A 27,902-nucleotide genomic window follows, 5' to 3' on the forward strand; every position below is an offset into this window, starting at 1 on the left:
TGAGGAACAGTATTTCAAAACAGGTGGATGTTGTCTTTTATATGCCTTTTAAAAGGCATCATGAAGTAGACTCTGTTCGTATCCGTTAGTTTTTTAAATGCCAGGAACCATTCTTTTGGTTTGCGTGTTTGGTTTGCAGAGGCCTGTGTAGCATTTGAACCTATCGTAGGAGTAATCATGTGAAAGCCATGTGAAGATCACATCTGTGTTTGAGTAGCTCTGTATTTCCAGGGACACGATAGTTTTTGCATCAGTACATTGTGTATGTTTGTGTTTGTGATGTCCCAGAATATCTCTTTCTGCCACAATTGGATAGTAACTTTCATTTGATATTTTTCTGATAGTGATATAATTATTGACATAGAGTTTGAAAAAATACATATGGATATATGTATATATCTGTGTGTGTATGTATATTTATATACGTATATTATTGTTGTTCAGTCACTCCATCGTGTTCAGCTCTTTGAGACCCTGTGGACAACAGCACACCTGCCTTCCCTGTCCTTCACTCTCTCCTGGAATTTGCTCAAACTCATGTCCATTGGGGGCTTCCCTGGGGGCTCAGATTGTAAAGAATCCTCCAGTGCAGGAGACTCGGGTTCGATCCTGGATTGGGAAGATCCCCTGGAGAAGGGAATGGCAAGGTGTTCCAGTGTTCTTGCCTGGAGAATTCCATGGACAGAGGAGCCTGGTGGGCTATAGTCCATGGGATCACAAAGAATTTCACACAACTAAGTGACTAACACTTTCACTTTCATGTCCATTGAGACAATGATGCCATCCAATGCCAGGCTTCCCTGCCCAACACCAACTCCGAGTTTGCTCAAGCTCATGTTATCGAGTCAGTAATGCCATCCATCCGTCTTATCCTCTGTTGTCCCCTTCTCCTCCCGCCTTCAACCTTTACCAGCATCAGGGTCTTTTCTATTGAGTCAGCTCTTCACATCAGGTGGCCAAAGTACTGGAGTTTCAGCTTCAGCATCAGTCCTTCCAGTGAATATTCAGGACTGATTTCCCTTAGGGCTGACTGGTTTGGTCTCCTTGCAGTCCAAGGGACTCTCAAGACAACACCACAGTTCAAAAGCATCAATTCTTTGGTGCTCAGCTTTCTTTATAGTCCAACTCTCACATCCATACATGACTACTGGAAAAACCATAGACTTAATATATATTAAAGTAGGAAATTATTGAAAGGGAAGCAAGTAAGTAGGACTGTGCAGTTACGTATAGTAGGAATCTCACCAGCTCTAAATTAAATCCTGATTTTTTTCCTGCCATGTATTTATCTGATCTCGTTCATTACTCATTCGTAGGGAACACTACCAGGTTGTGTATTTGCTTCTTCACTCTCGGTACCCCGTGCCCTCACCACTGACAAAACCCAAGCTGACCGCTGTTTATACCTGGTTTGTAGCCTGGTCCCTTTGGTTTAGGGTCAGTCCATCCTGGTCATCTTTTTAAGTCCCTGTTCTCCTTTCTTTTATTTTATATACTTATTTGTGTTTCTTTAGCTTTGGAAACCAAGAGCTCACAAACTGGTACTCCTAGAATAGTTCAGTCCTGTAAATTCTAACTAAGTATTCTCTACAATTTATCACCCTCAAGGGATAAAAAGTTGGTTCTTAGGGAGCAAAATTGTCTTTCCTGTCTTACATTCTTTTTGTGTAAGGCCTAGATGTCCATGGAGTACAGAAGCAGATATACAGTGTATGTATAATTTTTAAATTTCATGTTTACAAATGATTAGGAAAAACATGCCTGAAAATCTTAGTCAGCTATAATGAAAAATAGGTTAAGAAATGAAATATAATGAAAGATTGTGCTACACTTACATACATCTCCATCATTTCCCAACGTCTGCACTTAGATGTTACTCAGAAGCTTCAAGCTCCCTTGTCCCAAACTGAAGCAGTCCTTTCCCTCTGCCCTGCCCAGGCCTTTCTCCTCGCCCTCCCTGTTCAGCTTCGGTGAATGGCGTCACGTGCGGGTCCGTGCCCACCTTGTCCCCTTATCTCATGCCAAAGGCGTTACCGCAGTGCAGTCTGTTTTCTTTCACTGCCTGGATTATTACTGCAGCTTTAAAAATCATTCTTCGTGCTCTGTGCTTACCCTTGCTCTAATCTTTTATCCACATTGTGCTAGAAGGATCTTTCTAAAATGTGCGCCTGATTATCTCTCATCTACTTAAAAACCTCCCAGTTCTTAGGGATCAGAATTCTTTATCCACAGAATGGTCTGCCTTTCTTTTAATTTTCTGGCTTTTTCCTTCTCAGACTTGTTTCTACTCTCTCTACTTCCCTCTCCTCCCAACATACACTTTAATTCTGGAGTCACTTAGACTCCTCTCAAGTGCCACTTTCTTCCTCATCTTCTGTCTTATTCAAATGCTCTGATACTGTGCCTTTGAGGTTTTGGCTTTGCTTCTGTGCCGCATGCCACTTCCTGTCTGCTGCTGTTCAGTTCAGGTACCCTGTCCTCCTAGGCGCACTGTGTGATTATTTTTACCATACTCTTCATCACATAGGAAGAAATATATATTTTCCTTTTTTTTACACTAAACGGCTTCCTGAGGAATGACTTATTTGTTGTTCCATCTCCAACTCCTGTAGTATCTAGCAGGCATTCTATAAATATGTGCTAAATGAAAAGATGAACAAGTGTGTGAGGCTGCTTTAAGTGCTAATATTATATAGATTGTTAGGTTGTCCTGTTTTCCTGAGCATTTTACCATATATTTTCCCCCGATGAATATTGCATACTAGATTGAATTAAGCTTATTCCTTCTTTACAGGAGATACTAATGATTTAGACCAAAGAACAATATATGATAAGTAGCTTTTCAAGTGTTTAAACATTGGCTTTCAAAAACAGCATTAACTAGTTTTAGAACTGATTTATTTCTTATCTATAAAAAAACAGGATTAACATTATTTAAATAAAAAGACTATCAAAATATTTTTGATTCTCTATATTTTTTTCTCCCTCTCATTCTGTTTAGCTAAAGGACACAAAATCAGCAGATCAGAAAACAACACTTCTTCATTTTCTTGTGGAAATATGTGAAGAAAAGCATCCTGATATCCTGAATTTTGTGGATGATTTGGGACATTTGGACAAAGCTAGCAAAGGTTTGTGCTTTTATAGAAAATATTTTCATATTCTGGGTCTTAAGTTGGTATAGAAAATAATGCCTTTTATTTGAACATACTTGCCTCTGTCACAGTGTTTTCATACTGAATGCATCATTTTAAAATTAGAAAGTTACAGGACATTTACTTTATAAATTGTCATTTCTGCAGCTGTGAGTTTAGTTTGTTTGGGTAATGAGACCCTCTGTTCAGAAGCTGGGAGCTCGTGAACACTTGCAGCCCAGCTTTGCTGCGCCCCGCCCTGTGGCCTGCATGGGTTTCACTCCCAGACACCTGGGATGAGTGTGAATCTGAGCCAAGCGCCTGTAGGCAGCATCCCCTTGGCCTGAATTCTGAATCTCCATCTGAGTATGCTTCCTTTGCTCCTGCAGGTACCAAACTGCCAGAGATTCCAGTCACTCCTCCCTAAAGCCCCAGGTTCTAACCTCCTTATCCCCACTGTGGATTTATGTCTGGTTATAGAAAGGTTCAGAGAAAGAATAGGCCTTATTGATATTTATATTTGCCTTGAATATGACTTAGGCAGTTTTTTGATCATCTGAAGAATCTAGGTTGTATTTCAAATCAGTTCTGTGGGAAAAAGCTTGACTCAAAAAATGAATTTATGAGTACACATGTATATGAATATATACAAATGTATGGATATATATTTTGAATGATACTTCATTTGGACCGGGAGAATATCTGTGTTCTTTATGTGTAGGCCACTGGTTATTTATCAACTTAAAGAAGAATACTTTTTTCCTGCATTATAGTGAATATTTCTTTTAAAAATCACTTGTTTCATTTTATACTCCTATGAAACTATTTCTTCTATAAAGTGGGGTTTGTAGCACTTATTTTGCAGAGAGGCATGTGACTGCATGAGAAATTCTTTCACATGTTTTCCTGAGATATATATTTCTTTCAAGTATATATCTCATACAGCTGTTGCAAAAAAAAAAAGTTGGAAACAATTAATCTGTTTTTTTAAGCCATAAAGTAAATTTTTAAACTTTTCTCTCTTGTAGTCTAATGTTCTAATGACATTGGATTATTCCTTAGTTTGCACTTGTGCTTCCATAAAATGTTCTTGGCATAAGAAGATAATGTCTGTATGTCTAAGTGTAAATGTTTTAAGGGAATTTAAGAAGGGAAAATAATCCAAATAATTTTCTCATAATAATCAATGTGAGATTGAGCAAAAGAGCACAGAGAAGAAAAGAAAAACATTAAAATTGACTCACTGATACTCAAAATAGCTTTTCAGTGATTAAGTTCATTAATTCAAGGATGATAATGTTCTTAAAAAGAATTTTCTGAAATTTTGGAATAAAATTTGAGTATACAGGATGAAAAAGAATTGAAAGTGGGTTTTCTTGATGAACGTTAAGCTTGATAAGTAACAGAGGAAAAAGTGTTACCAAGTGCCTTGAAGTATGGAGGAATTTCTTTTTCTGTGGAAAAGATGGTTGAGTAGTTATTATAACAGCTTATACCAGCATTAGGTCTTTAAAAAGAATTAAATCAGTGTGGGCCTTTTCTGATAATAACAGCTTGGATTTCTGATCACTTCACCATCTTTTCTACTAGTTCTAAAACTGAACAGTCAGCTGAAATATGCTTCTCTTTCAGATCTCCTTTTTTAAAAATAAAGTTTTTGCTTACATCTTTATTGGGGTTGTGCTGGGTCTCCTTCGCTGCACCTAGGCTTTCTCTAGTTGTGGCAGGCTGGGACTGCTCCTGGTCTCAGTGTGCGGGCCTCTCCCTGAGGTGCCTTCTCGTGATGTGGAACACAGGCTCTAGGTGTGCAGGCTTCATTGCCCCTGAGGCACGTGGAACTTTCCCAGAACAGATTCGAGCCTGTGTCCCCTGCATTGACAGGCTGATACTTATCCACTGTGCCACCATGTGAGTTCTCAGATGTATTTTTTACAGTAAACTTATTTTCTAACAGTTTTTGCTATGAATTAAGCTTTCAAAATATCATTTATCTATTTTGACTCATTTGACTGAGGTAAAAATCCAGTATAAATATTATATTTTGCTTTTGAAAAATGTTTAACTTTCATAAGGGCTTGCTCGCAGAGTTGTAACTTGGTAATGAGATTCTTCTGCTTTCTCTTTCGGTGTTTCTGTGGGGGCATTCTGGGGCCTTGGAGGATTTAGTTTCCATCTGTTAAAGTAGAGGCATGCATATGTGTATGGGTCAGCAGATACCGTGAACGAGTTTCATGGGGAGCAGCCGACTTCATATTTGAAATAGAAAAGCCATCACTGAGAAAATTTTTTTATAGTGTAGGTGATTGTTGCACCTAATTTCTTTTTATGATTGTATTACCTTATTAATGGATGAGATTTTAGAGGAACAAATATAATGTTTTAGATGAAATGAGCCTATTTTTTTTTTTGAAAGTTTTCATGCTCTGGTATTTTATATCATCATTTGAAAGTTTCCAGATTTGAAGTCTCCTCAATGACCTATCACATGAATTAAAAAGTATCTTTGTTTTTGAGACACAACAAATCCTGGCCATTAGGTACTCCTGGATCAGCAGGGAGAACTTTCATTACAACTAATGAGCTTACCCGTATGACAATTTTCAAGAATCTACTTCATTAGGGCTGCTTCTCTGCTAAAAGATAATGGCTTACAGCTTTTCTGTTGTATTTCAGTGAAAATATTTTGGGTCATTATTGTATTTCTGTATACTATTGTAATATTTCTTTCCTTTATGGATTTCTAAGGGTTGGATACATTTTCCCCTGGTCTAAACAGTTGAAATTAATGAACTCTAATCCATGATGGTGTTACTGAGTATTTCACAATAATTTCATCATTAAATTGTAATGATATTTTACTAATGACTAGAAAATATGACCAAACTTTGGGGATTTTTAAATGTATTAAAATAATACCAAGGTAAATTTACAATTTCACCTTGTTGAACCCATGTCTTTTTAGGGTATTATAGCTCTTCCCTGGTGGCTCAGGTGGTAAAGAAACTGCCTACAATGCAGGAGACCTGGGTTTGATCCCTGGGTAGGAAGATCCTCTGGAGAAGGGAATGACAACCCACTCTTAATACCAACTGGAGCATTCCATGGACAGAGGAGCCTGGCGGGCTACAGTCCATGGGGTCGTAGAGTCGGACACGACTGAGCAACTAACACTACTGTTATTACTACTATCGCTACTATAGCTCTTCCAGATATTTCCATTCTTCCCTAGATAGTTAACCCGGAATTCTCGAGATGCCACGGTAATGTGTTTTGTAACTCACTTATTCATTCATTTCACAAGCGCGTGCTGTGTGACTACTGTGTCAGGAACTGTGGGCTATCTTGCTTCTGGTCCAAGGTGTGGTTCTGTCTTGGTGTAGCTCCAGTTACCTTACTCTCCTCTGACTTCTGTCCCAACTGACTCCTCCCTTTTCTTCTCACATATTTGACTTCTATACACCTTTTCAGTAGTGCTGTTATTACTGGTCTGATATTGAGTCCTTCCCTTTTTTTCTCCCTGTAGCTTCTCCTTAGGTGATCTCTTTAGTCCCCAAGGGCTTAAATACAATCATTAAATTAATGACTTACAAATTTTTTTCTAGACTTCCTTCTAAGCTCCACACTTGTATATCCAGCAGCTTACTTTTCAATCTCCAGCTATGTTGCAGTGTATAGATCACCCTTTGCTGTAAATGTGGCTCTTGATTACGACTCCCTTCCTGTCTCCTCTCCAAATTTGATTTACTTGAAAAAATCCTTCTTGGCCCACTTTCTTCTGATTTCCTTTTTCTCGTTTCCGTGACTCTTTGCAGCCCTTAGCACCTCAGCTGAGAATGCGTAGTAGTTTCCGTGAGGAGTGGCTGCTGTGCTGGAAAGGCCTCTCACTCTCTTCTGTGTCAGGAACCTTACAGGAAATGTCCTTTCCCTTTGTTGCTTCTTCCTGGTGCTTGCTGAGAGCCTCACCTAAGTGTCTGTGTATTCCAGTCTGTGTTTACGGGTAAATTTTTAGATTTTCCAGAAAGTCTTAGACCACTGTTTAAGGACTACTACTCTGTTCGACACTATTCCTGGAACTGCTGAGAAAGGAAGCAGCTTCCAGAGAGAGGGCAATACTCAGTGTGTTTTCAGAGTGGGTTTAATGATTGCCTGTTTCTTCTTTTTTTAACTTTTTCCATTTCTACATTTTCAGCTTTCACGAGCATCATTTGATGCTTTATATTTGAGTTTTTGTTTGCTCCATTTTATAGACTTCTCTGCTTTCAAGACTGTTTATTTGCTTTTAGCTAGTAATTCCTTGGTCTGACCCAAATATATGTCAGTCAAATACATCTCCTGATTTTCAATTCCTCATGACTTTCCAACATTTTATGATAAATGCCTTACTAAATACCGAATGTTTGTCTTTTATTCACCTACTGTGAGCATTTAGAGCGCTTAATTTCCAGGTGGCTGCCACCTGGAAATGCACAGTATATGAAAATTTCCAATTCATCTGCTATAACAAGCAGAAAGCATTTTCAGAATCTTCCATTAACCTCTTTATGCTATAGACTTCCAAAAATGACAATTAAAAATGTATTAGCAAGTTGGATATATATTTTAGATATTCAGTATTAGTTATTAATTCAGCTTCATTTTATATTTTAAGTGTATATTGTAAATATATAAAAATATTTATTGTGCAACAAAAGTAACAACACAGCTAACATAATTTTTGGAACCATTGTGTCATGAAGACTAACGTTGATGTCTCATAGTTTTGCAGGATAATTATTTTGGTATTTCAGATCAGCTGTAAAATACTAGAGTTTTATGAATATACACATTAGTGTGTATGTCCACCAATACAATGAAATAATGTGACAGGACACATTAGTGGGGGGGTGGTGGCATTTATAATATAATTTAGTTAAAAGAAAAAAACATATAGGATATTGCTTTAACTGAATTGTCAATAAAGAGCACAAAATACATTGTTATGGGCTGAATTCTGTCACCATATGTTTGAGCCCTTCATATGTTGAACCTCTTCATATGTTGAACCTAGTACCTCAGAATGTGACTGTATATGGAGATAGGGCCCTTAAATCACCTTAGGGTGATTAAGTTAAAATGGGACCCTCAGGGTGGGTGCTAATACAGTCTGACTTGTGTCCTTATAAGAAAAGGCAATTTGAATACGCAGAGGAGACATCATGGCTGAGCATACAAAGACCAGCCCTGTGAGTGCACAAGAGAGAGAATACGAGCCAAGGAGAGGTGCTTCAGGAGAAATCAAGCTTACAAATTAATATAATAACTTGCTTAGTTTCTTGGCATTAAAATGGCCTGTTTTGTGTTGTTGTTTAGTTGCTAAGTTGTGTCCGACTCTTTTGTGACCCCATGGACTGTAGCCCGCCAGGCTTCTCTGTACATGGGATTTCCCCAACAAGAATACTGGAATGGGTTGCCATTTCCTTCTCCAAGGGATCTTTCTGATCCAAGGACTGAACCTGGATCCCCTGCTTGGTAGGTGGATTCTTTACCACTAAGTCCCCTAGGAAACCCAGAGTGGCCTATGCTGCATGATCTTTGACTTTATCAGATAACTTGAAGAAACAGTTATAGACCTACAGTGATGGGTGTTCACTAGTAATCAGTTCAGGAATAGCAGAGGATCTTATACAAACCATGAATTATCACGTGATTTTAAATAATTATTATAAATATGCATCAATTCTTTCTTGAATAGGCATGACACATAAATTAGTATATGTATGAGGAAATATTGAGGCATTCTAAATAAATATATTCATGAGTGTTTACATTTAATTTTCAGAGTGTGTTCTTACATCTCCTGGATTTTATTTTAGAATGCATTCATTTACATTGAGCTAAATTTACAAGTTTTAGTTTTGTTTCAACATGTCTTGTGTTCACTACATCTGCATATATTTCTTTACCACTCTCTCTGTTTTGCTACTATATAATAGTTGAATTTTTCTTGTAAGCAAGTAGCCAACAAAGACTAGTTGAACTCTGAATTATCTATTGACACTTTTCCAAAATTGAGATATGAATAGATGGTTTTACCCTGTTTTTTATTAGCATGTGGAAATAGTGAAAATATTATTCTACATATAGATGGAGAGTAAGAGGCTATGTCAAAAAGCTAGTCTGTGACTCCTGTTTAGTTATGTCTCGATCTATTTTGACCATCTCTAGCCATCTAATATGTATAGTCAGGAATTGTAAAACAATTTTAATATTACTACAAACTAAAAATGATGAAAAATAAATTTATTTTAAAAAGGCAATTCACATGTAGGTTTGCATATGCTTACTAAAAGAGCCATTTAAGTAAAATTTTACATTCAACAAGTTAATACTTTTAACATAAAAGGGTATGATGAAATACAACTGAACCATTCACAAGGTAATTGCAGCATTTATGAAAAATATTTATAGTGCACTGGGAATATGGTGTACTGGTAAAGAACCAATAGGTTTAAGTTGTTTGGTGAGCAGCATTTTACTTAAATCTTGCCTGTTTATTTCCACGGACTATCTATGTAAATTTGGCATCAAAAGTTGAAATTGGCAACTTGCAGGCGAGGTTGTAAATATTACACTATTTTATAGTACAAATGTAAACCGTTTTGGAAGGCAGCAGAAAGGAATATAGAAAGAATATGGCTAAAATCTCTACAAGGATTAAGGACTCTGTAGACTGACATTGAAATACACTGGCATGAAGGAACTACTTGCAGTTAAAGATTGCTTTCTGAGATATGGAGCCGGGAACATTTCCTGAATTGGCTGCTGCTTGGGCTGATAGATGATGATGAAGGAGAAAACTGCATCAGGAAGACCTCTATATCTTTTTGGAGGTTAGCGGACTGAAAGTGGCATCAATACAGTGTTAATCTTTTTTGAGAAACTAACAGTTTACAGTGTTTGCAGACTTTTGTCCTCCTGCAGATTTGCAATAGCTACTTGAACAGTTCTGTCAGCATCACCTATGAGCCAGAGCTAGCATCAAGTAACAGGACAGGGGCAACAGGGACAGCCAAGGTCTTGCAGCTTTCTTAGGCTTCTGGGTGGAAAGCAGTATTTACTGCACTTCTGTTTTGCAACATGAAATGGGAAATTACAAACCAGGTAGATAAAACTCCAGGGTGTTCTGAAGGATAGCTTAAATATGACAAATCTATGTACTATAAAGACGCCTATGCAGTGGATGGAGCAAATACAGTTATGGCTGGCTGCTGAATTTCATTACTCACAAGGTTGACGTGTAACCAACTGGGTGAAGAGTTGTGGAGCTGAAGAGATGCTGAAGGTAGAACTGCTAACTGCTTCCCAGAACCAGACTGTTAATACAGCTTGCAGAGTCTTGAATTAGTAGTTGTATTAGTTTCCTAGGGCTGCCATGAGCTATCACTACACTCCAGGTCGCTTTAAACAGCATAAATTTAGTACCTAGCTGTTTAGGAATACAGAAATACAGGTGTTGGTAGGATTGGGTTCTTCTGGAGCCTCTGGGGAGGAGCCATCCAGTGCCTCTCTCTCAGCTGCTGGTGGCTGCTGGCAAGTCTTGTGTTGCTCTGCCCTCCGTTTTCATAGTGCTTTCTTCTCTGTGCCCCTGTATTCTCACTTCTCACTACAAAGACACCAGTCATTTGATTTAGGTCCTACCCAAGATCCAAGATGATTTCATCTTGAGATCTTTAATTCTTTACAAATATCCTGTTGGAAAATAAGTCACATTCTGTTCTGGGCAGATGTGGAGTTTGGGAGACACTACTCAACCGAATCCTGCCATCCTTGCCATCACTCCCATAAGGGCATGGAGGTAGCACCATCATATCATCTCTGAGTATTATAAAATGACACTAAAATTAATTATAAAAACTAATTATAAAATAAGGGTAACTACACTGTTAGGTTTATATATGGAACACATTTATATTAAGTTGTGAAATGTTTGGGCATTTAAGGGTTATTGTTAATGAGCTTGTGAAGCAGTTAAAACTGAAATCTATTAACATGCCTCAGAGTTTAAGGAGGTTTTATTGACAGGTAGTGATGATTGCAATAGTTCTAATAAATGACTTCAGTGAGTGAAATAAAAACATGATCAGTTCAGTTCAGTCACTCAGTTGTGTCCGACTTTTTGCGGCCCCCTGAATCACAGCATGCCAGGCCTCCCTGTCCATCACCAACTCCTGAAGTTCACTCAAACTCATGTCTATCAAGTTGGTGATGCCATTCAGCCATCTCACCCTCTGTCGTCCCCTTCTCCTTCTGCCCCCATTCCCTCCCAGCATCAGAGTCTTTTCCAATGAGTCAACTCTTTGCATGAGGTGGCCAAAGTACTGGAGTTTCAGCTTTAGTATCAGTCCTTCCAAAGAAATCCCAGGGTGATCTCCTTCAGAATGGACTGGTTGGGTCTCCTTGCAGTCCAAGGGACTCTCAAGAGTCTTCTCCAACACCATAGTTCTTCAGTTCTTCAGCACTCAGTTTTCTTCACAGTCCAACTCTCACATCCATACATGAGCACAGGAAAAGCCATAGCCTTGACTAGACGGACCTTTGTTGGCAAAATAATGTCTCTGCTTTTTAATATGCTGTCTAAGTTGGTCATAAGTTTTCTTCCAAGGAGTAAGCATCTTTTAATTTCATGGCTGCAGTCACCATCTGCAGTGATTTTGGAGCCCAAAAAAATAAAGTCTGACACTGTTTCCCCATCTGTTTCCTATGAAGTGATGGAACCAGATGCCATGATCTTCATTTTCTGAATGTTGAGCTTTAAGCCAACTTTTTCCCTCTCCTCTTTCACTTTCATCAAGAGGCTTTTGAGTTCCTCTTCACTTTCTGCCATAAGGGTGGTGTCATCTGCACATCTGAGGTTATTGATATTTCTCCTGGCAATCTTGATTCCAGCTTGTGCTTCTTCCAGCCCAGCGTTTCTCATGATGTACTCTGCATATAAGTTAAATAAGCAGGGTGACAATATACAGCCTTGACATACTCCTTTTTCCTATTTGTAACCAGTCTGTTGATCCATATCTAGTTCTAACTGTTGCTTCCTGACATGCATACAGATTTCTCAAGAGGCAGGTCAGGTGGTCTGGTATTCCCATCTCTTTCAGAATAGTTCTGCCTTATATTAAGGGAGAGGCTGTTGTTACCATCATAGACTCTGAGACTAGACAGCTGGGGTGTAAACTCCCAACTGCCCATTTCTCATCCTCGCTGGGCCCTGTTTTCTTATGTCTGAACGGGGATGATACTAGTATTTAATTTAGAGCTTTGATGTGAGGACTCCATAGGTTTCTGTGTGTAAATATTTATAACATTATGTATAGCACCTAGTAAGCACTGTGTAAATATTCTCTGCATTTGTAGTAGTAGTTGTTGCTGTTGCTTTTCAGTGATTATTTCTTATTTACACACATCTTCCTATGCTGTTAGTAATGATGCAGGTAAACATGGATCTCTGTTACTAATGTATTATTAATTATAATATATATTCTCAAAAATTGTTTGATCGGATTCCAGCTGCATCTTGCCTGAAATGTATGCAAGCTTTACCATACAGGACCAAGAATTTTATAGATTTATGTTGTTGAAAGACTTTTGTCCTTTTCTAAAATTATAGAATAACATACATAAAAGAATTTGCACAAATCATAAATGTATAGCCCAGTGCATTTTCACCAGTTGGGTACATCAGCATAGGGAGTGGAATTTGGAAAATGGATTCTCTTTACCCTCTGTGCTGCAGCCTGGCACGAGAGTTTTGTTTCGTATTTTGAAGTTTGGTAGAAGATTTCTTTTGGAAAAAAGGTTTCTACTACTAAATAGCCTTTGAAACCAGGTAGTCTCCAGCAGGTCTTCAACGACTTATAGTTCTTTGTTTCTGCAGGTATTTGCATGTTATGTGAAATCAAGTTTATTAGCCCAGGATTATTGAGAAATGCCATATGGAAATATGAACTAATACTGATCATAAATGATAGAAATAATAGAAACATTCAAAAATATTTTATTCAGCTTTATAGGAAAACCTGAAGAAAATGTCTTCTTAGATAACCTTCCGCTCTCTTCTCAGAAGCAGAGATTTAAAATGATCAGTTGTAGACCCTTGTGGCATATAAATGTCTGTCACCATGATGGCAGCTTCTCAGCAGCTGTCTATCAAACTACATATTCTCCGGAAAAAAGAAATAGTGTTCATTAATAGTTTTTGATGTGTTTTGAAAGGATTCTTTTCAAAATGTTTATTGAACTCTCACTGCCTAGAAACACTGTCCTAGGCACTTGTACTAATAAGGATTAGACTAACAGAAAACAATCAACCAAACAGAAAAGAATAAGTCTTAGACTGATTTTGAGTGACAGAAAATTGGTGACAGCGGCTCATATATGATGCATTCATTCAGTCAGTATTTGATGAGTTGCTTTTTGAATATATCTTCTGTCTCCGGTGCCATTTGGGGTACTGGATAGAGTTGTTGTGGTGGTGGTTTTGCTGCTAAGTCATGTTCCCCTCCTCTGTGACCCCATGGACGATAGCCCACCAGGCTCCGCTGTCCATGGGATCTCCCAGACAAGAACACTATGAGTGCACTGCCGTCTCCTTCTCCAGGGGATCTTCCCGACCCAGGGACCGAACCCACTGCTCCTGCATTGGCTGGCAAATTCTTTACCGTAAGCTACCAGGGAAGCCCACTGGATAGAGTACATGAACATAGAAGAAGTCTCTGGTCTCTTGAAATTTATATGTTCCAGAGAGAAGTCAGTGTATTTCATGTTGGGTGGTTAGCTGTGGAATTCTAGGCCAGGTACTTTTTTTTTTTGCAATTTAAGTTAAGAGATCGGAGAAGACCTTTGCATGAAAACGTGACGAAGTGTGAGGAGGTAAGACAAGGTCTGTGAGAGAAGCACGTAACAAGAGGGGCGCACAGGCACCTAAGCCGTAGGTATTGGTGTGACCTGGGATTGAGGGTGGAGAAGTGTGTAACAGGAGATATGATCAGAGAGGTGACATCCCATGGGACTCGCTGGTCGTTGTAAGGACTTTGATTTTGCTCTGAGATGGGGAGCCATTGGAAGGGTTCTGAGCAAAAGAGTGACAGCTGACTTGCATTTTTAAAGGATTGCTTTGGCTGCTCTGTTGGGAAAAATGGAGAACAGTGCCAGAAGCAGTGAAACCACTTGATGCTGTAATAAGAATCCCAGGGAGAAAGAATGTTGACTGGGACCAGGAAGAGGTAGCATGGAGGTGAGAGGGTTTAAGCAGAGCATCTACATTGAAGGTAGAACCAACTGAATTTATTCTGGGGCTGGATGTGTGGGGTATGCGGGAAAGAGGGGAGTCATAACACCAATCATTTACTGAGATGCAGGAGCATCGTCCAGGAGGAAGATAAGTTCCAGTTTGAAAATGTGAGTTTAAGATGCCTATTAAACATTAAGGAAAGATATTCAACCCTCAGTTGGAGTTCAAGGCGAAGATCTAAGCAGCACAAAAATAATAGTCATGTTTCAAGTCCAGAGATACACAGTCCAGGACTTGTCAGCCTGCATGGTCTCCTGTAGCCATACATGAAAACTCATTGCACAATTTGCAAATCAGTCTGTTCTTAATATTTACCATGTGTGTGTGTGTTTAGTCAGTCGTGTCCAACTCTGCGACCCCATAAAGTAGCCTGCCAGGCTCCTCTGTCCATGGAATTCTCCACGCAAGAATACTGAAGTGGGTTGCATTCCCTTCTCCATGAGATCTTCTGGAACCAGGGATGGAGCCCAGGTCTCCTGCACTGCACATGGATTCTTTACCATCTGAACCTCCCTCCCACACACACGTGCACAAAATCATTATCTTGAGGGAACGTTTTGAATAGTGTTACAAACCTCTCTGTTATTGGTCTGTTTTGTATAGTACTTACCATAGTCTTGAACATCTTATTAGTAGAAAGGAGTCGTCAGCTTATTTAGGTAATATGGTTTTCCATTAGATAGACTTCTCCCATCAGTACTGCTTTCTCTTCTAACAGTCTTGTGTCTTTCACGCCCTCCTCCTGGTTGCGGACGGCAGGGCTGCTGCTCTCTCCCTGACATGGGTGACGCGGCTCCGCAGGGCCGACCGGAGCCCGCCACAGCTGTGCCCGTCCTCTCCTCTGCCTGCCTTCTTTCTCTCTGCCTTTCCTTCCTCTAGACTCCACCGCAGAGAGAGGTGGTTCCCTTGCAGTGTGATGTGTAGAAAAATGTAACAAAAAAAACCCCTCATTGTCTGAGCAGATCTTCCTTGACTTTTGATGATGTTACACTCAGATAAACCCTCACAAGTTGAAGCTAAGTTGAAAACTCATTGAATACATCTGCCTAACCAAAGATCACAGCTTACCTTAGCCTAACTTAAACATGTTCAGAACACTCATATTCACCTCTAGTTGGGCAAAATCATCTAACACTAAGCCTAATTTATAAGTTGAAACTAAGTTGAAAACTCATTGAATACATCTGCCTAACCAAAGATCACAGCTTAACCTAGCCTAACTTAAACATGTTCAGAACACTCATATTCACCTCTAGTTGGGCAAAATCATCTAACACTAAGCCTAATTTATAAGAAGGTGTTGAATATCTCATACTGTTTATTGATTACTGTCCTGCAAGTGAAAACCAGAGTAGTTCTATGGGTACAGATCGTAAGTATATTAATTCTTCACCCACACGGGCTGACTGGGAGCTGCTGCAGCTTGCTCTCCATCATCATGAGAGCATGTCCCACACATTGCTAGCCCAGAGAAAGCAACATTCAAGGTCTAAAGTATGGTTTCTGTTGAAAGCATAGAGCTTTCCCCACCATCATAAAGTTGAAAAATCCTAAGTGGAACATAAGCAAATTAATACCTAATGCAAATTATAATGTATTATTATATGGGATCCCCTCAAGAATCAGACAGAGTGATGGACAGGGAAGCCTGGCATGCTGCAGTCCATGGGGTCACAAGGACTCAGACAGGACTGAGCAACTGAACAAGAACAACAATAAGAATCAGAACAGGGCTTCCCAGGTGGCCCAATGGTAAAGAATCCACCTGCCAAGGCAGGAGATGCCAGAGATGCACATTTGCTCCCTGGCACACGAAGATCTCCTGGGAGAGGAAATGACAACCCACTCCAATATTCTTGCCTCGAAGATCCCATGGACAGAGCAGCCTGGCAGGCAACAATCCATGGGGTCCCACAGAGTTGGACAGGACTGAGTGACTGAGCATGCTCCCGTGCATGCAATAACCAAGACAATGAAGGAAAAACGGAGCAGGAGGCAAGCTGAGGATCATCTGCCAGTCGTGTAGCATGGCTTCTTTTAGTTTACACGCTTGCTTGTTATGAACCAGTCTGCAATTTAGTTTGAGTTTGTGCTGTTTTACCATGTTATCTTAGTTTTATGCTTTTCTGTCAACATAACGCATTTTATAATGATACTCTAGAATTTAGATTTTGTCTTCAGCCTACTTAATATTAAAGATTTTGTTAATGCTACTGAGGTTTTTGTCCATCATGTCCATCCAGTGTATTATTTTTGACGTGTGTTTTGTGAAATACTCTTAAAGCTTTATTATTACAGTTGTCTAGGAAAAATCATTATGTTTGGAGCTTTAAATGCTATAGGCTTTAGTTTCTCTGATAGAACAATTGTGTCTCGAATAGGAAGGGTAATTTAGTTTGCATGTTTACGTTGTTTTTTGGTAATATGTTGCTTTTAAAGCATTCTTCAAAGACATCAGCTCCTCTGTAATGTATCATGGTATGTAAGAATGACTGACATTTCTTAGTAAACTTGTTATGAAATAAGGACCAATACCTCCAGGAGATATTCATAGATGATTATATTATAAGGACCAATATTATAAGGATATTCATAGATGATTATATTATAAGGACCAATACCTCCAGGAGATATTCATAGATGATTATTATTTAATTACAGAGATTACATAAATGTATGCAATTTCATACATACAGTGGGCAAAGCAGATAGACACGCTGTTTCCGGGATCAGGTAGGAATAGATGAAAGGGATTGGGTGGAATCAAACTAAGAGTTGATTGCGGAGTGAAGTGTGGCAGGTTAGGAAATAGGACCGCGCTGTCAGTGGAACTCTGATGTTGTTGTGTAAGGAGTTTCTTGTCTGGTTTTTAAGCAGAGGTAAGGTATCTTTCAGAGAGGGCAGTGGCACCCCACTCTAGTACTCTTGCCTGGAAAATCCTGTGGATGGAGGAGCCTGGTAGGCTGCGGTCCGTGGAGTCGCTAAGAGTCGGAAACGACTGAGCAACTTCCCTCTCACTTTTCACTTTCATGCATTGGAGAAGGAAATGGCAACCCACTCCAGTGTTTTTGCCTGGAGAATCCCAGGGACGGGGGAGCCTGGTGGGCTGCCATCTATGGGGTCGCACTGAGTCGGACACGACTGAAGTGACTTAGCAGCAGCAGCAGAGTATCTTTAAATTAATGTTTGTCTGAAAACTTCCATGTACAGTTTTGATATGGCTCTGAGAGAAACAGCAGGAGACCAGAGGTCAAAAAAGAGATTAGTGTTCCAGATCCCTTGAGTGGTGTTCAGCTTAGCAAGGAAGGAGGTTTTATTTGTCAAGTACCATGTGAGGGATGTCACGATCCTTTGGATCTGAGGGTTCAAGAGAGGAAGGGTCAAGACTAGCAGGTTTCCAGCACAGGAGACAGCAGTATGGTTTTACTGCCCACAGTCATTTGGAGATTGAAGATGGGCGGTTGGCCGGGGGAAGAAACACACAGTGTCTGAGGTGACTGAGGGATATCCCATCTGATTGAAAACTAAGTATAATGTAGAAGTTGAAAGTGCCTTAAAAATATCTAGTCAACTGTGTTTTATGTTGACTGTATTTTGTTACTTCTAAATAATGAAAAGGAAGAAAAAGATAAGACTAACTCATTGGTCAAGAAATGTGACATAGTTGAAAGACAAAATTCATACACGTCACATACAGAGATACCAGTAAATTAACACTTTCAAGGAGTGCAATTTACAATTCTCTGTTCCAGTTGGGACTTCTAATAGCAAAAATTATCGTCACTGACCTCAAAGAACTTGAGGCATGTTCAAGTTAATCTATGTGGTTACTCACATAGATCTTTGGACATATTTTACTGTCTTTGTATATATAATTACTGAAGAGCACCGAGGACATTCTTAGATGCTCTTTAGTTTATACATCAGACGGCCCCGAGCATTCAATTATATTTTATTCACGTAGAACTTGAATGCACCTTTCTTTCTTCCGACTGTGGTTTCGTCTTTATTTAAAAACCAGCAGAGAAAAGTTAATCAAATACGGTTAAATTGTCTTAACTATAATGCACAAATAATGTAATCAGGTAGAGCTGATGAAGCTTAGGTAATGGCGTAATGGGGTTTCCATCTGTTAAGTAGTCACAGAACCATTTTGTGAGACACCTTTTTTTTCCTTATGATGCCAACCTTAGATGTTTGAATATGCCCCAGAGTTTCCTAATATTCCAAACATTTTACTCTTACAATTAGCAACTTTTCTTTCTACGGCACTTTTCCTGGCAATGATGATAGTTGTGGTGATTTTTTGTTTGTTTGTTTGTTTCCTTTGATTTTAGTATTGATTCAGTCTTTAAGGCATTCACTGAGTCTTACTGAGTTCTCTGAATAAGATTAACATCTCATAATCCCTTTTATTTAAAAAAATTTTTCATCCTATATTATAGCAGTTGATCTTTATGAAATATCAGTAAGGTAAAAGTATGAGGTGAGATTCGTCGTATTTTACTCATGCGGCGATAGAACATTGTCCCTGACCCAGCTGGCTGTCAATGAGGTGGGAAGGGCTCCCAGGATTCCCTGAGAAGCCTTTGCCTGAAGCCCTTCTCCCACCCACTGAGGAACACACGCTCCCTGGGACGGCTCTGTCTCCAGTCATGAGCCGCCAGTCCCTGCTGAGTGCAGGCATGGCTGCCACGCAGCTCTGAGGACAGCTTGTGGATCAGAAGCGCGCCCCTCTCAGCCTCCCTGCAGGCACTGGGGTCCTGCCTGCTGACCAGACACACACTGCCATGTCCATGGGACAGAGGAAAAACTATGCGTTTGACTTTTGTCCTGGTTCCTAACATCCTTGTTACATGATAAGTGTCTTTGTACACCAACGAGATGACTCAGGGCAGACGGGAGCAGGGCCAGCTTGGGGAACTTCAGGATGGGGGCACTGGTTGACAGAAGTACCAACCAGGAGGTCAGAGGGACACATGTTTCAGCCCTCCCTCTCGCCTCCAGGTCAGGCAGGAGAGCCCACGATTGGGTTGATCGCAGCTGTGTCGTCACGCTTTGCTGAAATGAAGAGGCACAGAGGCCTTGTGTTACAGTGAACACGTGGGTGCTCCGGGAGGCCGTGCGTGCACTGCGCCTAGAGAACGTGGGGCCTCATGCAGCCCTCCTTCCGTGTTCTTGCCCTGGGCATGTCTTCCATTTGGCTGTTCCTGAGTTCGATCCTTTACAATAAAAGCTGTAGTAGCAAGTACAGTACTTCCGCAAGTCCTATGAGGCATCCCAGTAAATAAATTATAGAAAATAAATGGGTGGGGGGAGTGCATGAGAACCCTTGAATTAATCGTTGGTTAGAAGTATAGGTGATCCCCGTAACTTGCCCTCTCAAGTGAGGGCTGTCTTCATGGGACCGAGTCCTTAAACATGTGGGTTCTGGGCTAACTGCAGGAAATGAGTGTCAGTGAACTGGGAGACACCGGTGGTTATTGGAGAAGTGGATGGTGTTGGAATGCTGTATTAGATATCAGAAAAAATTAAATAATCCACTTTTGTTCCTTCCCAGTGTTTGCCTTGTGCTGTTTGTTACATGGGAGTTCCTCAGACTTATTTGTCTTTTCTCTAGATATCTATCTGCCAGATTTGATGTGTGTCTGTGTGTAGTAAAATCTGATCAGTGATTTAATCATAATATTTTAAGTATGTGATTTTGTTCAATAGTGTGTTAATAAATTTAATTTAAATGTTAATAAAAATATAGTTTATTTGTCTTCCAACCATCCATCTATCCACAGAATACTTAAGTATATTCCCCTGGGTTTAGCTGTATGTGGATTACTTGTGACTTTTACTAGGCATGAATGTATAAAAAAAAAACACTTTATTATTTAATAAACAGAGTTTACTTGTTCTCAGAGTACCAGTAAAGAAAGTTTGAAATTTGTTTCCCATGGTACTCAAAGAACCCCTGATATCTTTTCATTCCTGATGTAGGTGACCTTGGACAAGAGAGCAGAGTTTTCCCATCTTTTCTTTGTACATTTTTTCCCCCCTCAAAAGACCATCATTTTGAAAAGTGCTCAAATTATGTTGAAATAGATTTAATTTTAAAAACTTCCTCTTTCTTTGCCATCTTTTTCTTAATTGACTGATTATTTTGTGGTGTTTATGGAGGTCAAGGACTTTGATTTTCAACAAAAGACACTTCTTATATGTGGTTTGTGTATGTGAGCTTTACCAAAATTTTCCTGTTTTTAAAAAACTTTTATTTTCTTCATTTCTGGATTTAAAAATTAAAAGGTTTTTAAAACTTTAAGTGAAATTCACCTTTCCTTTATTTTCGTGGATTTTTCATTATTATTGTCAGGTTTTTCATGTGTTTTGTTTCTAGAATATTTTACTTTTTTATATTATAATTTTGTCCTTTTAAGGCATGTAATATTCTCTCTTTTAGTTTCTGTAGAAACCCTGGAAAAGAACTTGAAGCAGATGGGAAGGCAACTTCAACAGCTTGAGAAAGATTTGAAAATCTTTCCTCCTTCTGAAGACTTGCATGATAAGTTTGTGACAAAGATGTCCATATCCTTTGTTGTCTAAATAACTTTAAATTACTAGTCAATTAGGAATACAATTTACTTAACCTTTTAAGTGTACTTGCATAACCAGAAATCACTCTATAATGCCCAACTATAGAACATTTATCCTTTACCTTCTTGCAAGAAAATTTATCAAGGGTTTTGCCTATAGTGAATTATACAGAGATTTATTCTGTTAATTTCATTCCTTTTTTTCCTTTTTATTAATCTAATACATTCTCATTTTCCTTCCATATGCCCTATTTCCTTCTGATGTTCATGTAAATTGAAAGGATAGGAAGATTCAATTTGAGGAAGTTTGAATTTAATATCATTTTGTGATATAGATACTTTTGAAATGGACCAATACTTTTGAAGCAGATGAAGACTTTATAAACTGGTGTGACTGTCAGCTTAATTTCAAAAATGAATTTTTGCATATCAGAACTTAACTCATATTCTAGAAACTTTAAAATTTCTTTTAGAAATACTACACTGTTCCAAAAAGCAAAACTGAATTATCACAGTCTTACTGGTATAGGTATTTTCCTGACCCAAATTAAATTGACTAATACATGTGTGTATGTATGTATGTAGATATGCATATATATTTATATATATAAACTAATAGCATTAGGCTTGTCCTGCTTAATTTAAGGTCCTTTGAATTTCATTATTTTGGTTTCACTAACTTTGTCAGTGGGAAGTGAAAGTCGCTCAGTCATGTCCGACTCTGCTACCCAGCCCATGGAGTGTGCAGCCTTTCTCTTCTCCAGGGGATCTTCCCAACCCAGGAATTGAACCTTGGTCTCCCACATTGCAGGCAGATTCTTTACCACTTGAGCCACAAGTGAAGCCCAAGAATACTGGAGTGGGTAGCCTATCCCTTCTCCAGGGCATCTTCTCGACCCAGGAATCAAACCAGGGTCTCCTGCATTGCAGGTGGATTCTTTACCAACTGAGCTATCGGAAGCCTCACTTTGTCAGTATCTCATCTTTAATGAGTAATTGAAGTAATAAACTTTTTTTTTTTATTTACAGAAACTAATGTTGAGTTGCTCTCCAAACCATTCTGTGAAATTAGAGATTTATATCTTTTGCCTTATAATAAAACATTACAACTGTACATCTTTAAAATCCCATATGAGCTTCAGAATTCCATATGAAAGGATAACCCACTTCTAAACAAGCACTTATAAGTAGATATTCCTAATATTTTATTTTAAACTGAGATACTTAAAATAACTACTTTTCCTCTTTTCATTTCTTCTTCCCTGAGATTTTGCAAATCACAAAATTATTATTTGGCTTGTCATAGACTTTATTGTACTGTATACTTTCAGCTTAATTGTGAATTAGTTCAGTTTTAGCTTTCTGCACCATCTCTTTTGGGAAATATCATAAAAAGTCACTCCAGCAGTAATCAATTCAGGGTAATGTGGTTGTTTCCTTTCATATGTTTCCTATCCACACAGTTTCTTCTTTCATTAGGCATTCTTTATCACTACATTTGAGAAGGTTGTGTTTTGAAAACTGAAGATGAAGTCTGTGTTTATCCAAGGTGTTTGCCACACCTTCTCCTTTGGCAAAGTACGGTTAAGCCTAAATATGTTATTGTAGAATTACATGTTGCATCATTCTTAACTCCCCCCACCCACCATTTTATCATGTTACAATATTCATATATGACAATATTGTGATCATTAAGAACTGTTCATTGAGGCACTTTTTATTGTTCCGTATAGATAGAAAGCATTTTTGAAAAGGTTTTATTTGCGTACAATTTATATAGAAAGCATTTTTGAAAAGGTTTTACTTGCATACAGTTTCCAGTAATACATTGTGCATGTACTAATTATGAATCTCAGTTATCTGGAACATAGGACCTGAAATGAATTCTTGAGATTAGAATAAGGTTAGAATCCTGCTCAGCAGACAATTCAGGACCTATCCATATTTGTGTTCATATGACACAGAAGCTGAAGGATGTTGGTTTATTGAAAGGTATGCAGCTCATAAAAAGCAGCCAGCAGGAAATCAGAAACAGGAAGGGTGAAGCTTTGTTGGAAACAATTTTTTATTCTGAGTACAATTATACTCCATGGACAAGAAAGCTCCTATATCCTGTCGCTAAATATCACAACCTAGATGCCTCTAATGAACTGATTAGCATTCATGTATCTCTTGGAAGTCAGATATATGAACAGTTGGTGCACTTTGCTATTGACAAAGCTTATAATCATAAATATTCTTTGCTGAGATTAGATTGCACTCGGTTGCTTTTCATCTTAGACATACCAGTTTCTAAGTAATTAAATTCATTCATTGCAAGGCTTTGTTTACTTTAATTAGGACTGACAACAAGTCAGATTTTGAATATTAAATACATTTATACAGATTTTATTAAAATGGCAAATTGTGAGCTTCTTACATCTAAGAAAATGGAAGAATTTGAGGACTAAATGCACAGTAAATAAACCTATGTTTAACTAAAGTTGGGGTTATTAACACTGGCAGTTTGTTTATGTTTTAAGTATTAGTGCTTATTAGTTGAAAGACATATGAAATGTTTGGTTCATCAGTCAGTTCTGAAAGAATATGTGTGTTATCAAAGTTATTAATGGTTCATTTATGCAAATAGATATTTAGATTAAACAATCATGATTTGCTGAACTATTAAATAATTTGTTAATTGTTTTATATTATAGTGATACAATTTTGTTGTAATTTCATGAAATTTCTTGAGTAGCACTCAATTATAGTATATTGTATTTTTATTCTAGCAGTACTTGTTTTCTTTACATGCACATCTTAATATCAAAAAATACAAAATTATATTCTTTAAAAGGCATACAGAGTTATTTCATTATCACATTGACTTTTTAGTAATAATTACCCTACTTTTCAATTGCTAAGTCTGGTGAGAAGTGTAATTAGAGTAATTTCACTGTAAGTATTTGCCTGAAAAATTTGTTCCGTGATTTGTGGTAGGATCAACCAATATCGTTATATAATCAATATAAAGTATTATATGTAAGGTGTACATACTTCTTACATTCTTTGTCCATGAGAAACTGGGAAAATGCCAGGATTAGTGTCATGCAATGCTTGTTCCTTTCCTTTGACCTTTACTTCTGGAATATATCTTATTTTAAGGAAAAATAACAAATAGATCCTAGCACATCACCCTCAGAATTCTCCTTGCACAAGCCTTTGCATTTCTCTTTTCTCTGTGTCCCACTGTCTCCCAAGCCTCGTAGAAAAATCATTTTGCTTAATATTTTTGTATTTGCCATAGAACTTACATGACAAGTTACTTGTTCACTTTTTCATTTTTCTACTCTTTAAATTTCTTCTTTGTGATCACACTTTATTTTCACATTTTCTTTCTTGCTGTCCCACTGTATAACAATATTTTGGACACTCCAGAAATTACTAGGTAGATGCTAAACTGTCCCAATAAATTCCTTGAGAGGAAAACTTGCATATTACTTGTATCTATATTTCACAGTGCATATAAAGCACAGAATTTTTCTGGTAAAGCAACTTAGTACATTTTAATTTAATTGAAGTGTGATTAGGAAGTAAAATGGAAGAGTGGAATGAGTGAAATGTAAACTTGCATAATACATGGTCCATTTGCAAGAGTGGGAAGTTAGGTAATTGAGTGATTTGTAAGAGCAGATTTTTTTCTCTTAAATTAGTCTTCTTTCCTCCTTTTTTTTTCCCCGGCTTTCTCTCACTTGTTTTCCATTTAACACATTCTCAACAAACTTTAAAGACTTGGGTTAAAATATCCTTCTCTTCATCCTCTGTACAGCCTCAGATCTACAGTGCTCTCTTCCTTCACAGAGGTCTTGCTACATTCACCATGTTGGGCTTGACAGGCATGCCTCGGTCACTGTCACTTTCTCAGCCAGGAGTTCCCTCACTGCCTTGCATAAGTTAGGCTCTGTCACTCTGTTCAATATCACGCACAAATGTTTGTTTTTATCACCCTTATTACTGTCTGAATATCTCATTCATCTATTTACTGTCTGTCACCACTCTCTAGAATGCATGTTTCATGGAAATGGGGACTTTGCCTACCTTTTTAGCCAGGGTTTTCCATTGTGTCTAGAAGAGACGTTCTCAGTGGGGCTTGATGAGTACTTGTAGATTAGCTGACTGCCTGGCCGTCTGGGTCCCGGGTCATCGAGAAGATCTGTTGGGTGTTAGATGTTTAGTACCAATTGAAGCTGATCCTTCTGAGGTGATTAATGGAAGTAAAAGGTATCTTAGGTGGGGAGGTACAATAATATGCTAATAAAGGTAGAGTCTGTTTGTGCCGTATTGCTTGGGAATGAGCAGAACTTGTTTAAATCCCAAATCTCAGTCTGACTACTCAGTTGGCCAAAACTAAACATATGTTGTTCAATGTATATGAACACAGATCTGGTTCTCTTGTACCTTTCAAATGGGAAAATTCCACTGGGTCAAGTAGAAGTTCATCAGAATATTGCCTTAGTCTTGATAAAGGAAAAGAAAATAGATTTCAGAAAAGTATCATGTAATTGGATATATATTAATATTTCTGTAATGAATTTTATCAAACTTTTGTTGAATAACTTGCCTTTCTCTAAAGCTCTTTATAAATACAGGACTTGTGCTGGGGAAAAAATAAAGCCTTGTTACTACTACAGTTATGGGCATTAATTTCTAACTGGAGTTCAACAATTGGCATGAGAACACCTGTGTTTGCTTTTTCTTTCGGATGATGATGATTTTTTTTTTTAATCTGAAGGTTCTGCTATCTCTTAATGAGCTAGTACCTATCACTAGCCTCATTAAAGTAGCCCTTTATTCCATTCTATCAGATAGTCATTTATACTTCTGAGAATTTATGTGGCTATTTCCAATATCATTGCAATTCAATCACAATCTTAGCATTTTTTGTCAGTAATTCCACTATTTAAAGTTGCACTTCATTTCCTTTGGGAGCAAATTGTCATATAGATAACAATGATAAGAATATTTAAAACTCTAGCTGTTGGAACAAGACCATGTAATTTCCATGGTTTTGGCTCTTGATCCTCTTTCATATCACATCATTTAATGGAATTTTGCTATTTTTATTAAGTATGTCCAGGCATATTTCTGATATTTTATTAACTCTTGATTCTTACCTAAAAATCTAAGAAGTGTTATTGAATAATAGGACTTTATTTTAACTTATTCACCAAGCTGATTCCTGTAAATGGGCATATTCCTAGGTATTAGAAAAAAATTCTTAGTGTTCATGGAGTACCTGTTATTACCTATGGCTGATTCATGTTGGTGTATGGCAGAAACCAACTCAATATTATAAAGCAGTTATACTACAATTAAAAATAAATCAAAAAACAAAAACCTGAAAGCCTTGTAAGTCATGATGAGGCAAAATAGGAGTACCTGTAGAACATACAATTAGGAATACCCACCATGTAGTACAACCTGTTGTCCAGGGTAACTACTTTTTAGGAACTCTGTTAGCTCATAACATTGCATCCAAATTGTATGTGTCTGTGTATGAATGCATGTATGCACAATTTTATGAAGAGAGTTCCATTATTTATATCAGGCTTTTTAAAAAATTTATTTTGTAATTGGAAGAAAATTGCTTTACAATGTTGCATTGATTTCTTCCATACAACTTCGAATTAGTCATATATGTATATATATATCCTCTCACATCAGACTTTTGAGACTTCTTATCTTTCCTACCACAATTTAAGAGTGATGACAGTAGAGTGAAATTAGTCATCTGCACCAATACAGTTGCAAATGATTTTACTTAATACAACATCTAGAGAAAGGGCAGACAGTCACAGGTGATTAGCCCCCCAAATGTGGCAAGTTGCTCAGTCGTGTCTGACTCTTTGCGACCCCATGGACTGTAGCCCACCAGCCTCCTCTGTCCATTGGATTTTCCAGGCAAGAATACTGGAATGGGTTGCCATTTCCTTCTTCAGGGGATCTTCCTGACCCAGGGATTGAACCAGGTCTCCCACATTGCAGGCAGACGCTTTACCATCTGAGCCACCAGGGAAGCAAGAACAAAGCACTACTAGAGGACTGAACTAGAAGGACAAACAAAGAACTTCGTTGCACACAGTCCAGTGGACTGCAAGTGCTGTGTATTCAGTGGAAAGTGGAACAAATAATCACTCTTAGTTGCAGAGATTAGACAAGGGAGCTTCATGGAAGAGGAGGAATTGAACTAAGCTTAGAATGATAGGTTTGGACAAGCAAAGGCAGAAAATGATTTCTCTTTTAGACAAGAGTTAAGGTGGCTCAGATGGTAAAGCATCTGCCTACAATGTGGGAGACCTCGGGTTCAGTCCCTGGGTCAGGGAAGATCTCCTGGAGAAGGAAATGGCAACCCACTCCAGTATTCTTGCCTGGAAAATCCCATCGATGGAAGAGCCTGGTAGGCTACAGTCCATGGGGTCACAAAGAGTCGGAGACGACTGAGTGACTTCACTTCACTAAGGCTATATAAATGATCCATGTGGATATAGTCTCTATTTTGGACATAAATTTTAGTTCATAGATTGAATAAGTGAACCGACATTGATTTCTGAACTTGGTAGATAAATAAAGGGATGCTTACTGCACATTAAAAATGAATCAGCAAAAGTTCCATGTAATGGTAATTTCTGAATGCATTTGAAATGTGATTTCTATTTACATAAATTCACTTCACCTATTAGCATTTCACAAATGTGGTTGTTTCACAATATGGTATATGGAGATACATGTATGTATTATTATAATTGCTTATGATTTTGTGATTTTAATATACAAAATCTTTTGTTCATCTAAGGATTAAAAATGATACTAGGTATAAATGCA

The 27,902-nt window shown here is 38.2% G+C and overlaps 1 protein-coding gene across 1 annotated transcript in view; it reads left to right on the forward strand.

The window, feature by feature from the left end:
* DIAPH3 (diaphanous related formin 3) overlaps nt 1-27,902 on the forward strand; it is a 571,880-nt gene that overhangs the window by 328,066 nt on the left and 215,912 nt on the right. Inside the window, exons 22-23 of the mRNA XM_052650016.1 lie at nt 3,002-3,131; nt 20,909-21,033. Of these exons, the coding sequence (XP_052505976.1) occupies nt 3,002-3,131; nt 20,909-21,033 (255 nt within the window). The remainder of the gene's footprint in view (nt 1-3,001; nt 3,132-20,908; nt 21,034-27,902) is intronic.

The sequence above is a fragment of the Budorcas taxicolor genome, chromosome 12, assembly GCF_023091745.1.
Source record: "Budorcas taxicolor isolate Tak-1 chromosome 12, Takin1.1, whole genome shotgun sequence".
Classification (NCBI taxonomy): domain Eukaryota; kingdom Metazoa; phylum Chordata; class Mammalia; order Artiodactyla; family Bovidae; genus Budorcas; species Budorcas taxicolor.